The sequence below is a fragment of the Adelges cooleyi genome, unplaced genomic scaffold (assembly GCF_023614345.1).
Source record: "Adelges cooleyi isolate 19-005CV unplaced genomic scaffold, UGA_ACOO_1.1 ACOO_flye_CR_arks_rails_tigmint_CR_PRNA_342, whole genome shotgun sequence".
Lineage (NCBI taxonomy): Eukaryota > Metazoa > Arthropoda > Insecta > Hemiptera > Adelgidae > Adelges > Adelges cooleyi.
In genome coordinates, this window is record NW_026096016.1 from 1 (window position 1) to 11,887 (window position 11,887).

The 11,887-nt window shown below is 28.9% G+C and overlaps 1 protein-coding gene across 2 annotated transcripts; it reads right to left on the reverse strand.

Moving 5' to 3' along the window:
* Window positions 1–6,904: 6,904 nt before the first annotated feature.
* Window positions 6,905–11,091, reverse strand: LOC126840085 (uncharacterized). Of its 2 annotated transcripts, none has more exons than XM_050575572.1 (11): window positions 10,894–11,091; window positions 10,718–10,784; window positions 10,618–10,647; window positions 10,529–10,552; window positions 10,049–10,099; window positions 9,778–9,807; window positions 9,658–9,687; window positions 9,502–9,552; window positions 9,270–9,296; window positions 7,831–7,923; window positions 6,905–7,218 (listed from the first exon to the last, which is right to left on the reverse strand). In XM_050575572.1, exons 2-11 carry the CDS (start codon window positions 10,776–10,778, stop codon window positions 6,974–6,976), a joined length of 642 nt encoding a protein of 213 aa, XP_050431529.1. In that variant the 5' UTR covers window positions 10,779–10,784; window positions 10,894–11,091; the 3' UTR covers window positions 6,905–6,973. The 2 variants fall into 2 exon arrangements, with proteins under 2 accessions (XP_050431529.1, XP_050431530.1); XM_050575573.1 differs by having other exon boundaries at window positions 9,664–9,687; window positions 10,894–11,088.
* Between the last annotated feature and the right edge of the window lie 796 nt (window positions 11,092–11,887).

Genomic DNA, 11,887 nt, shown 5'->3' on the forward strand with positions numbered 1-11,887 from the left:
TTAGACGATCAACCCTAATCGTATGCGTCCTAATACTAAAAATTCATTTTTAACCACATACTTGTCATTAAGTACAACGCTTTTCTCGATATTTGATTGTTTTACCGTGAACACTGGACGTCCCCTACGTACTCACCAACTACTACTATAATTACTCCTTACTTGCGTATACAACTTTCTTACCGTATAGGTTTATACTGTGCTTGGTTTGGGCTGAACTGGTTTACTCATACTATCCACAGATTCGCATCGAATCGTTTATTCAAAGTGATTTTATCACTTTCAGTTATAGTAATTCCTATAGACTTGTGACCTCCCCGCTATGCCCTGACTCCACTATACTGGCTTTATTTGTAAAAACAATTAAAATTCTTTATTTTCAATAATTTAATTTGACGGTTTTGACTTGATACTCGCAGTTGTCGGCGACAGAAAGTACAGTAAACTGTAAGTATAACGTCTGGTAAGGATTTTTACAATCATTGTTTTGCATTGATCATTAGACACTTAAACAACAATATTTAAGTAAAATGTACATTTAATCAATATACGCAGCTTGACGTGGTTTTAGGTTAAAAATGGTAATATGGCAAAATTTAGGGTTTTTTTCTTAACATTTCTACCATACTTTTCCTTTCAGCCCAATGATATAGCATATCTATTTTAGTGTGTGCGAATATTATGTGTACAACTTCTGTAAGTGGTTTTGCGATTAAATGAAATTGACTTAGAGATTCAAATATATATATGTATATTGTGAATGCAACTCTATCGATGGAAATCGTATTAAACGTATAATTAAGTATAAAAGAAATTATATAATATATTTGTTTTGTTTTTCTTCTGGATATAGTACATAAAATAAGGTACACAGAGTATTGGTGCTGCGTTAAAAATTAGATTTCAATATTTCAGCATAAAATTACTTTTTTGTTTGATTTTTTTATACGTCTTAACGACAAGTCTATTCACTTTAACATTTATTTTGAATCGAATAAATTCAATATAGCCTATAATTAAGTTGCTGGTGATTTAATGTTTAAAAATTTGACTCACAATCTCTCATTTGACTATCATGCAAATAATATCTTCTAACTAAAAACTACTACACTGTACAAAGAATGTAATTTTGCAAGGACAAAAACGTCAAACAAAATATTAACAACAATCACAATAGTTCTAAATTTTAGTAAAACGCTATAAATGCACTATACAAGCAACAAACGTTTTTATAATCTCGATTAATATTTGTTTATTTTTAAATACATTATATGTAATGACAATTTTTACATCAGAAGATATGCAATCATTGTTCATATACGTTATAATACTATGTACGTATAGTATGTATTAACAATAGTACTATTAAATAATTTACTGGTCCCATTGAGTCACTTGAAAAGAAAGTGTCTGTTTTGGATTACCAGAATCGTAAATTTCATAAAGACGGTTGCCAAAGTATCGGTATTTGATATCTCTCGTATTTGCATATGTTATCACACAATTTTCATCTTCGATTTTAGCATCAACCATCTCTCTGAATGAATCCGGATTTCTAATAGCTCTGTGCACCGCAATTAAACGACACAAGTGGATGAAAACTGTAATATCCACTCTGAACCCTGGTGGACTGGTTCCACCTTAAAAAAAAAAATACAAAAATTATCAAATTGCTTGCTCATTTGATACTACTTTACTTTATTATCAAGAAATAACTTATACATGCGTATAATAAATTATTATAGAAAAATAATACAATGTAGGGTGTCTGTATTGTATATGTGTATGTTAATCTCAGACAACAACTTTTCTTTTAATTGAGGAGAACACTGCCAAAAATCTGGTTTATCATAACCGGGTTTTTGTCAGAATTGTAAAAAAATGAAACCCGTTTCAAAATTAAGATTATAAGTAACTTAGAAACATTTATATTTAAAAAAATAACATTGCCATTCAAAGTTGAAGTTTTATCTTTTTCAAGACTCCGTAATTGATTATGTATAATAAGAAAGTATGTGTGGCCACTACATACACTAATATACAAAGTACTTACTACTTAATATACTAAGTACGAATTTCTACTCTAGTTGTAACCCATTAGGTATTTGTTAAGAAATACAATTGCTTAAAAATAATTAACATCAAGCTTTAAATTGGCAATGGCTAATTTTTAAATATCTTAAAAATAATTGTAATTTTTATGTTGGTCATGGAAAATTATCAATAAAATGTGTTAAACTTTAAAGATGCAATACCAAGCTGTTAAAGTTTAAACCATAATTGAGTTCATACTCAAACAAACAAGAAGTAAATTTAAAAGATAAAAGAGTCTAGTCAATAACCACGTTGTGTCAGCTCTGTACTTCTATGTTCAAACGAATATCAATATATGTGTGACTGTGATAAGTATGAATGTCTGTAAATTAATTATATTTTTTTTTACTAATTAATACATTAATTAGTGATTAATTTTATAAAGGTAAATAAATTCGACATGCATATTTACTTATTACAAAACCCATTAATTCTTTTACGGCTTCACTACAATATTTTCTTCTTTCATTGCCCATATCTGTCATACTCATAGTGTCATATTTCCCTTAATAACAAATATAAAAAAAAACTTAAAATAAATTCAGTTGCTCTTCATATAGTTGCATTCGATTTTAAAGAACTGTGATGTGGCCAAATTTAGTACAGCCCACCATTATTACTTAAAACCAACCTCTAAAACAGTATGCTCAGTCACCGATAATTTAAGCGATTAAAACTGAGCAAAACCTCTAAAAAAATTAAATATTATTTTGATTACTTGGTGTCACAGGAAACCTGTAAAAAGCTGAAACAAAATATCAAACAATTAATCGGCCGAAGGAATCATTTATTTTATATTTTATCTATAACGGTTGTCCTAAGATTGAGAATAAAAAAATTATATAGTATCATATTTAACAGTCGTTCGTATAAAATAGTCAAAAGTCATATTTACGTAGTTTTCTCAATATTTCTGTTCGCAAGTCTCTCTGGGTTTGTATATTAGCTAAAATACAGAGCAAAATAAATTTAATTTACATAAATAATAATTATTATGATTGAAATCAATATGTAAGTATGTATTACTTATACTCAATGAATATAAAAAATGCACTAAAAGCACTCTGTATACTGAAGTAATAATACGGGCTGTTTTACAAATTACAAATTAAATAACTTTTTTTCTAGATGTGTTTTTTTTTAATTCCGACTAGGTATTTTATCCAGCATGATTTGCTGGTAATTTTGACTTGTCGACAACCAGTTTTGGGTAATTACATTAAAAGTTATTTGAGATTAAAGTCACACACACACACAAACACCTATTTACAGACACCAACATGGAGAAAGTGCCAAACGCATCAGTCAGGTGGGGACCTGATATGGACCGTCAAACCACCGCATGTTTACTTTCTTACATAAATAGAGATGTCAGTTATCAAAAATATAACCAAACCAATTAGGAATTTATTTTGTTTTTTCAATATATTCAGACACAGCAAATTGAAGTTACCACGCTATATAGTATTATAGAAATAAAAAGTTAATTATTAAAAAAACGTTCTCGAGTATACCACATACCAATTGCGTCGTCATACATCGTAATACCATCGCTATTAATATCTCTTTCTGGAATTATTAAAAAAAAACATTTTATACTTAATAAATATCAAATAACTATATGTGGACATATTTTCATAAGATGCTAAGTAACTTAATACCCGGTTTTGCCAACATCAACATTATTTGCTCTGAAATCAACATGACATACAAATTGTAATATTTAATGATATTAGAATTAATTTTGTATTCTAAAAATAAACGAGAAGACGGAAAAAATTTACTCGGATCTATTTAATTTAATTGAGTTATTATTACTATGGTGTTCAAATGGCTGAATTGAAACAAAAGTAACGGAGTAAAACAAAATACATATAATGAAGATGTAACGTTAAAAGAGGTAACATCAGCGTTGTTCGTCAAAAAGATTTGGTTTTGATTTTAGAGTAAATCATTTATATCACAGATAAATTGGCATAAATACAGTATTGTTTTTCCTGTTTTTATATTATTTCAATGTATACGTTTATTTAACTAACAAGCTTTATTATTATCATTTTATTAAAAAATTATAATTACTCATCGTATAATTTCCACGAACAATGGTTTGAATTAGGTCCGGCAAAACACCTTGATCTAACAAACAACAACGTTTATTATTTAGCTCGGGGGTTTTCAAGTATTTTAATTTTAAATATATATTACTTCTTGCTATCTATCTTGATTTCTGCGTCTGAAAATAAATTATATAAATTTAGTATAAACCTTTGCGCAGTATGAAAAAAACAATTTTACTGACTTGCTTTCTCAACGTCCATGCGATAATCTCGATCTGTGAAAAAAATTCAAAGTTTAGGTTTTTTTTTTATAGATTTATACTAACTAGTGTAGGTATGTGTACAAAAAAAATAATCACCCAATACAGCTACCAAATTATTTACTAATGCCAAAGATATTGAAATACAAAAAAATTTCATTTTAATCTGCAAATAATAATAATAAACATTATGTATTTTTATTTCAAAATCAAATTACACCTTTTTTAAAAATAGTAAAAAAAAAAAAATCCAAATTTGTATACATTTTTTTGTTATGTAAGTGCAGTTTTGGGAATTGTTTTGGTTTTAATTCTATTAGGAATTCGAATAGGATACCTATAGTAGCCTTTACAACATAAAAAACATTTAAACTGCTGTATTAAGCTCCCTCTCAATGTCCTTGATATTTGTGTCCCAATGAAACTGATCTGTTGCGTGTACGGCTAATATTGGTACTAGTGTTCTATTAACCCGTTCGACTTGTCCGTTTGCCCTGGCATGGTTAGTCGAATTCAGTACATGGTGTATCCCCTGATCGGCACAAAACTCTTGGAATGCAGTTGATGTGAAACAACTTCCTCTGTCACTTATAATCCGCCTAGGATATCCACGTTGTTTGACGAATTCCGTCATTATGCGAATAAAGGTACGGGTATCTGTACTCCTGGTTGGGTGTAACAACACATATTTGGTCAGATTATCAATGATAACCAGTAAATACCGATTTCCCTTGGTACCTGTCTCGAATGGTCCATATGGATCGTGTCGAATGGTCGTGTACCAGGTGGTATTGGGTGTAATACCCCTTGCTTGTTGCCAGATTGTTTGTTCGTCATCAGACAGTCGATACACATATTTATGTGCTGCCTCACATAACGTCGCATGCGCGGGAGCCAATAGTCCTCGGTTATTTTTGCCAATGCAAAGTGACCACTTTGCTCATGGGCAGCGATGGCGATTCCTTTTCTCATTGACCGTGGTATCACCGGCAGCTCCCTTCCATCCACGACCCGGTATAACAGTCCATTCCTGAGTATTAAATTGTGCACCACACTTTTCTCGTATTTGGACTGGTTTTCTCCTTCACACGTCACGGTCACCACGCGGTAACCCACTCGACCGGACTACACTTCACCGACGCGACACTAGGTTCCCAATCGTTCCAACTAACCTAAAAAAACGGCACCCACGCGTCGATCGCCACACATGCACTGATGGACAGTCCTACAAGTATATAACATGAAGAAAAACCCCTTCCCACCACTATTTAATTATCTAGTACATATAACGCTATACTTTATGTGCTGCAGTACTTGTAGAATACGGTACAAACATTTTTTTAATTAACTCAACTATATTTCGAATGGTACAACTTGAAGTAGTTTTAGGATAACAAACAATACAGTAAAATTTAGGTTATTTGATGAATTTTGATTCTTAACATTGTTAACAAATTATTATTACATTTGGCGTGATGAAATACCATATTATGTATATTACGAATATTATGCCGTTTACAACTTCTGTAAGTAGCTTTGCGATTAAATGAAATTAATTTATCGGTTCAAAAGTTATCGCTAGCAGATACAAAAATTAATAATTATTTAAACTTAACAAAATATATAAATAACTATTACTTACCATTTTGATGCTGATTAGTCTTAATTAATTTAATTGATGAATCGATGGAATTTACAAGCATAATACCAAATCGACCGATTGTTAAATTGTTTCAAAGTGTTTTTTTTTGTATAGTATAGTTATGCTTTTTGTCGACAGAAACAGAAAAATCAAAATAGATCTTGCATGGTGCCTATGTTCATTTATTTGCTTAGTTGTTTTTTTTTATATGACTATATTTGCATTACACTGACGCAAGTTCAGACTGTTTTCTTTTTTTAATGTGTCGTTGCTCAATAACATATCAATGTTAAAATCGTTGTAAGCCATCTACTTTCTATTAAATATTATGTAGGTATATAGCTTTCGTTCCAAAACCGGGTTTTTTTGTTAGAAAATTAAAAATTACTTAGAATAAATATCACCTCGGCTCTAAATATCACCCTGTATATTAGAATGTAAGGTATTACAATGCTAACAATTTTTCTTTAAAGTTGGAGGATCATATTATAGTATTGTATACAAATTCTTTATTACATAAAATGATAAGTGTTTTTTCACAACGCCTATGGCAATGTAAACAAGTAATAGCAGATAACATCTATCAGATTTACTACAAACTATTAAGATTTTATTATTTACAAAAACAAAAACATTTTCGCAATTATACATTACATTATTTATGATTTCTATTACAATGCAGACAAGGTATACAATACCATTGAGTATATATTGTATACAATATATACTCAATGATAATACCCACTATCTACTATACCTCTTAAAATCTTTTCAAATGAGCAACAAATGGTTTTATAATCGTGATTAAAATTGTTTATTGTTAAATACATAACATTAATTGACAATTTGAATAGAAGAAGGTATGTAAAAACAATTTATATACAGCAACGATAATAGTTATACTATAGAATAGGTTGTCCTTAAAATTGTATCTGCACAGAAAGTTGCTGAAATGGAGTTAAGTCAGCGTGAACTTGCCAAATAATGCCGTTAATAGTTTTGTATCTAATAATATTCATGTCCGGATGTAATAGGAAACAAACTCTATTAATATCGAGAATAGCATTGTCTACATAAACTTCTGGGTGTTGTATACTATTGAACAATCCTAATAAACGACACATACTATAATTTGAGAAATCCACATTGAAATTGGTGTCTCCGCCTAAAAATAAAATAACAAAATTACCAAATTAAGCTCATTTTTTGTTAATACATTTCTTTATTTGATCAAACTTATTTTAATGATAAATTTTAATAGAAACATATAATAAAAAAAACATTAATTTGTAATTTCAATTTTACTTTGTCAATTATAACTTTGTTGTTGATTGTGTATTCTAAGAAAAATGTTTGTTAGTGATGACTAAATAACACATAAGTACAAACATCAACTATGGTTACAATAATGTATTAGGTAATTGTTAAGAAATTAAATTGTTTTTAATGATTTGATATTAAAACCGAAAGAATCCAACAATTCAAACAACTACATAGCAATCAAAGAGCAATAACTAAATTGAAAAGACAAAGTCTAATCATAATGATACTTGACAAAAAGAGTCTAGTCAAGTTTTCAAATGTTTTATGAGCTCCATACTTCTATTTTAGGGAAAAACTAAGTTGTGTGTTATTGTTAAGGTAATAAATTACTGTAAATCAATTATTATAGTTTTTGTCAGACTATTAGATCTAAAATATCCACAAACCCGACCGCTTTCTTGTTAATACAAACAGTTACTTAAAAATGGTAAACAAATTCCAAATGAATATTTACGTATTAGACTACGGATTAAAGCCTTTACAGCTGGACTAGTCATATTTCTTCTTTTACGTCCAAAATCTGCCAGATCAAAGTTTTCATAATCTCCTTAATAACAATAATTACATAAAAAAAAAAAAAAAAATCATTATAATGTAGTAACATAAATCATATGTTTAAGTTTTAACTATATTAAATACACTTATTAAACTCATCATTTTGTAATATAACATATTCTATATTCAAATTTATACTATAAGCGACATTTTTATATAACTATCATGTTATTATTATTCAATATACAACGCGCGTAGTGTGATATAGAACCTCTTTGAATAATTTCAATCAACTTTAAATACTCTAATAGATAGCGTACCTACTCATGGGAGGCGTAACATTTACATAACAATAAGTTCATTAAAGAAGGGGTCGGGGACACACGACTCGACACGAACTTAACCGACACAAAAACGCACTATTTAACCCAGCTTACGGCGCAGCGAAGCGCAGTTGTCTTCTTACATCTCTCATTCAACCTTCCTTTCCATATTGTGTGGACGCCAATGTCGGGTAGCTGTTATCAGTCCGCCGCGGCCACCAATATCCTAATCATTCCTTATTATCCTTACACACTCATACGCCAAGTCCGTCGCGATACATAAAAGATACTATATTCATTACAGTTCGATTACTTAAATCGTACGAGTTTCTTATCACACACGTGTCATTATTCAACCAATAAAAACACTGTTGTTCTTTCGTCCAATATATATATATATATATATATATATATATATATATACCACACTTAATTATTTGCCTCTTAAAAGTATCGTTAAAAGACATTAATTCTAGTGGTCGAACAATCCTGTTACACCCACGTGACTACTTTTGGTCAGCGAGGAATGTAGTCGGCTTATAATAATTCAGTAGACGTTGTTATTTCTGACAAGCGCATTGATGTATTATATAAAACCATTGGTAGACCGTGTACTGAATTACACTTAAACGAGAAACAGATTATCGTAGGATAACGTTAAAACGCCAGTGTCTGAAATATTTTATGAACGAAAACATTCGCGTTAGAATAACGTTCATCTCGGCATATCAACATCGCATACTCAAGGGATATCGCCAAGGTCATAGAGCTTCGAGTAACTCCACGACAAGGTAAGTACTATATACGATATTACAACACTGTGTAATGGTAAATCTAGAGGCAGGAAGTGAGCTCTTGTAGTAAATGTACACACATGCACACCCGATTAAGAGACCAATATATAAATATTTAAAATAACCATTCACCGCCACTTCCCCTTGCTTTTCTTCTATTACAATAAGTTGCTCTAGTACTTGATAGAGTTGCATGACAGTTAATAAAATAACTGTTATGTTGTGCATTTGCTACTTACAAAGCAAAACCTTCGAAAAATGATTAAATGATTGTTTTTTACCTTCGTTTATCTCAGGTACATTGATACCTACGACCAAAATATAAGATATCAAATTATTATACGAAATAAAAAAATATTTATCTACAACATTTTATACTACAATTAAGAGTATTTAGACAATATAATCAATTTAAAAATGTAACAATTGACTAATATTGTCGTTTTTGTTTAGAACCCAATTACAATAATTAAAAATATTTGGTCGTATAAGAAATTCAGATTTAATATTTACCAGTGGCTTCTATTATTTCTGTTTGCAAACAACTCTGGTACCATAACTTCTCTACATTTTGAAACAACATAAATATTAATGTTCATCATTTGGTGTGATAGAAATAATATCTAAGCCTATGATTATTATACTCAATTAATCACATGAATAATTTACCATTACCTTCAATATTTTCGTTTTCACTTTCTAAAATTAGAGTTAAAACATTTTTGCTTAATGAATATCATATTATAACTACGCTGAAATATTACAATAAGTTGATAAGAAAATGATTACCCGGTGCTGCCAGCATAAAAGCCATTTTCTCTAAAATTAACATAGTATACAAATATTATTTGATAAAATTAGATTAAAGTCGGAAATTTAACATTTTCATCACTAATTTCCATAACTGATGAATTTACTTGAAAACAATTTGTTGCAGATTTTCAAAACTATTATTTAATGAAATTGTACATCATATATATTTTCATTTGAAAATAATTTCATCTTCTACCATGCTCAATTATTATTGCTATAATTTTATTTAGTTTATAGTTATGATTACTCATCGAAGAAGGTCCGCGAACAATGTTTCGAATGATACCCAGCATTTGCACTGGAATAAACAAATACACCGGTTAAGCAACAAGGGACGAGCTAAATAATGAGAATGTGGAGACGTTCAAAACGATCATCACCATCTACAGTGCGGAATGACCAAGATATTAAATTTTTTACTTTTTGTTGCAACTACAGTTATTAGAGTATCTCAATGACATGTCTGTATTTTTGTGAACCGTTTGAGACACACGGGAAAAAATAAACATACATTATTTTTTTACCCCCACAATATTATATTATTTTTAAAGTTTCAATTAAAATAAAAATCATCAGAATAGGAGTATATTCAAACTGGTTACCATTTTAGTTAAGGCGTCTCGTTTTGTAAGGGGGTTAGAAATTATAATTTTTCATTCATAAATAAATTGATAATAATCAACAAAAAAAATACCATATTGGTTAATGTATTTTAAATATATTTTACCTCCTGCAAGCTCGATGAGTTGGTCTGTAATAAATTACATAAACATAGTTTAGTTTATAAAAAAATGTTGTATGTAAAAAATGTCTTACTGTTTATGATAACTTGCTTATCATATTCATCTGTAAAGTAATAATGAGGTTTAATTTTAGACTAACTAGTTGAAGTACGCGTAAAAAAAATTATAATCACCTAATTCTGCTATTAAGTTATTTACCAAGGTAAATAATATTAAAATACATACAAATTTCATTTTTATCTGCAAAAATAATTTTAAAAAAATTTTAATTCTGAAAAAGCTTTAAAAATGTTTACATTTTTCAACTTAAAAATACAATATTTTTTTTTTGTATAAGCAATGTACTTACAGTATTAGAAGTTGGTTAGTATTACTGAAATGCATTTATTAAATGATAGAACTTATAAGCAAAATACAATTCGACTAGCTTGTTAACCGTTTTTATATTATCTAGGTACCGTTTGTTTGTCGCCGAAACAGTAAAGTTTTAATATCATTTTATGGGTGCTATTTTTAATTTATTTACATGGCTGATTTTTTATGTTTTAATATGATAACATATTATTTACATTATCCTGACGCAAGTTAAGACTATTTTTATTTCGGTTATTGGTTTAAATACCACTCAAAAAGTTAACGTTTGCAATAGTTTTATAAGCTTTTAAGTACATATTATTGTGTCTGCCATTCTATCGGATAAAAATGTTGATAAACATATACGTTTTATTAAAACGTATAAGTTTGTATAATGTTATACAAACAATAAAACGAATTTAAGTTTGTTGATCGTAAGGTGAATGACATAAGGTCCTCAATTTCGTCTGATGCTATTTTAATCGCACAAAATAATTACAAAAACTACTAAATGTTATCCTAACACATTACTTGTATGTATCATATAATTAATTATACTAAATTTTATGTAGTTAATTGATACTTATATATTAGACCGTATACGAATTTTCAAGTTAATAAACTCAAAATACAATTTTTTCGAGTTTTTCCATAATAAAAACCAATTTCTAGCACAGTTTATATATATATATATATATATATATATATATATATATATCAGACTATTTTTAGTCTCATTGTTAGCTCTTATGTCTTAAGATAGTGCCAACAATTATTGTTGATATATTATATTATTTTTGTTGTTAAATGAGTGTAAATTATTTTTTTTTTTTTAATATTCACTAGAACAAGAGTTATTCCATTTGTCAAATCATTGTGAGCCACCCTGTATACATATTTTAAGTACATTCAACGTGTAATATACAAATATAGCGTTTTGTTTCTTAGTGGTTCAAAAGATATCGTAAGCGGGTACAAATATACAAAAA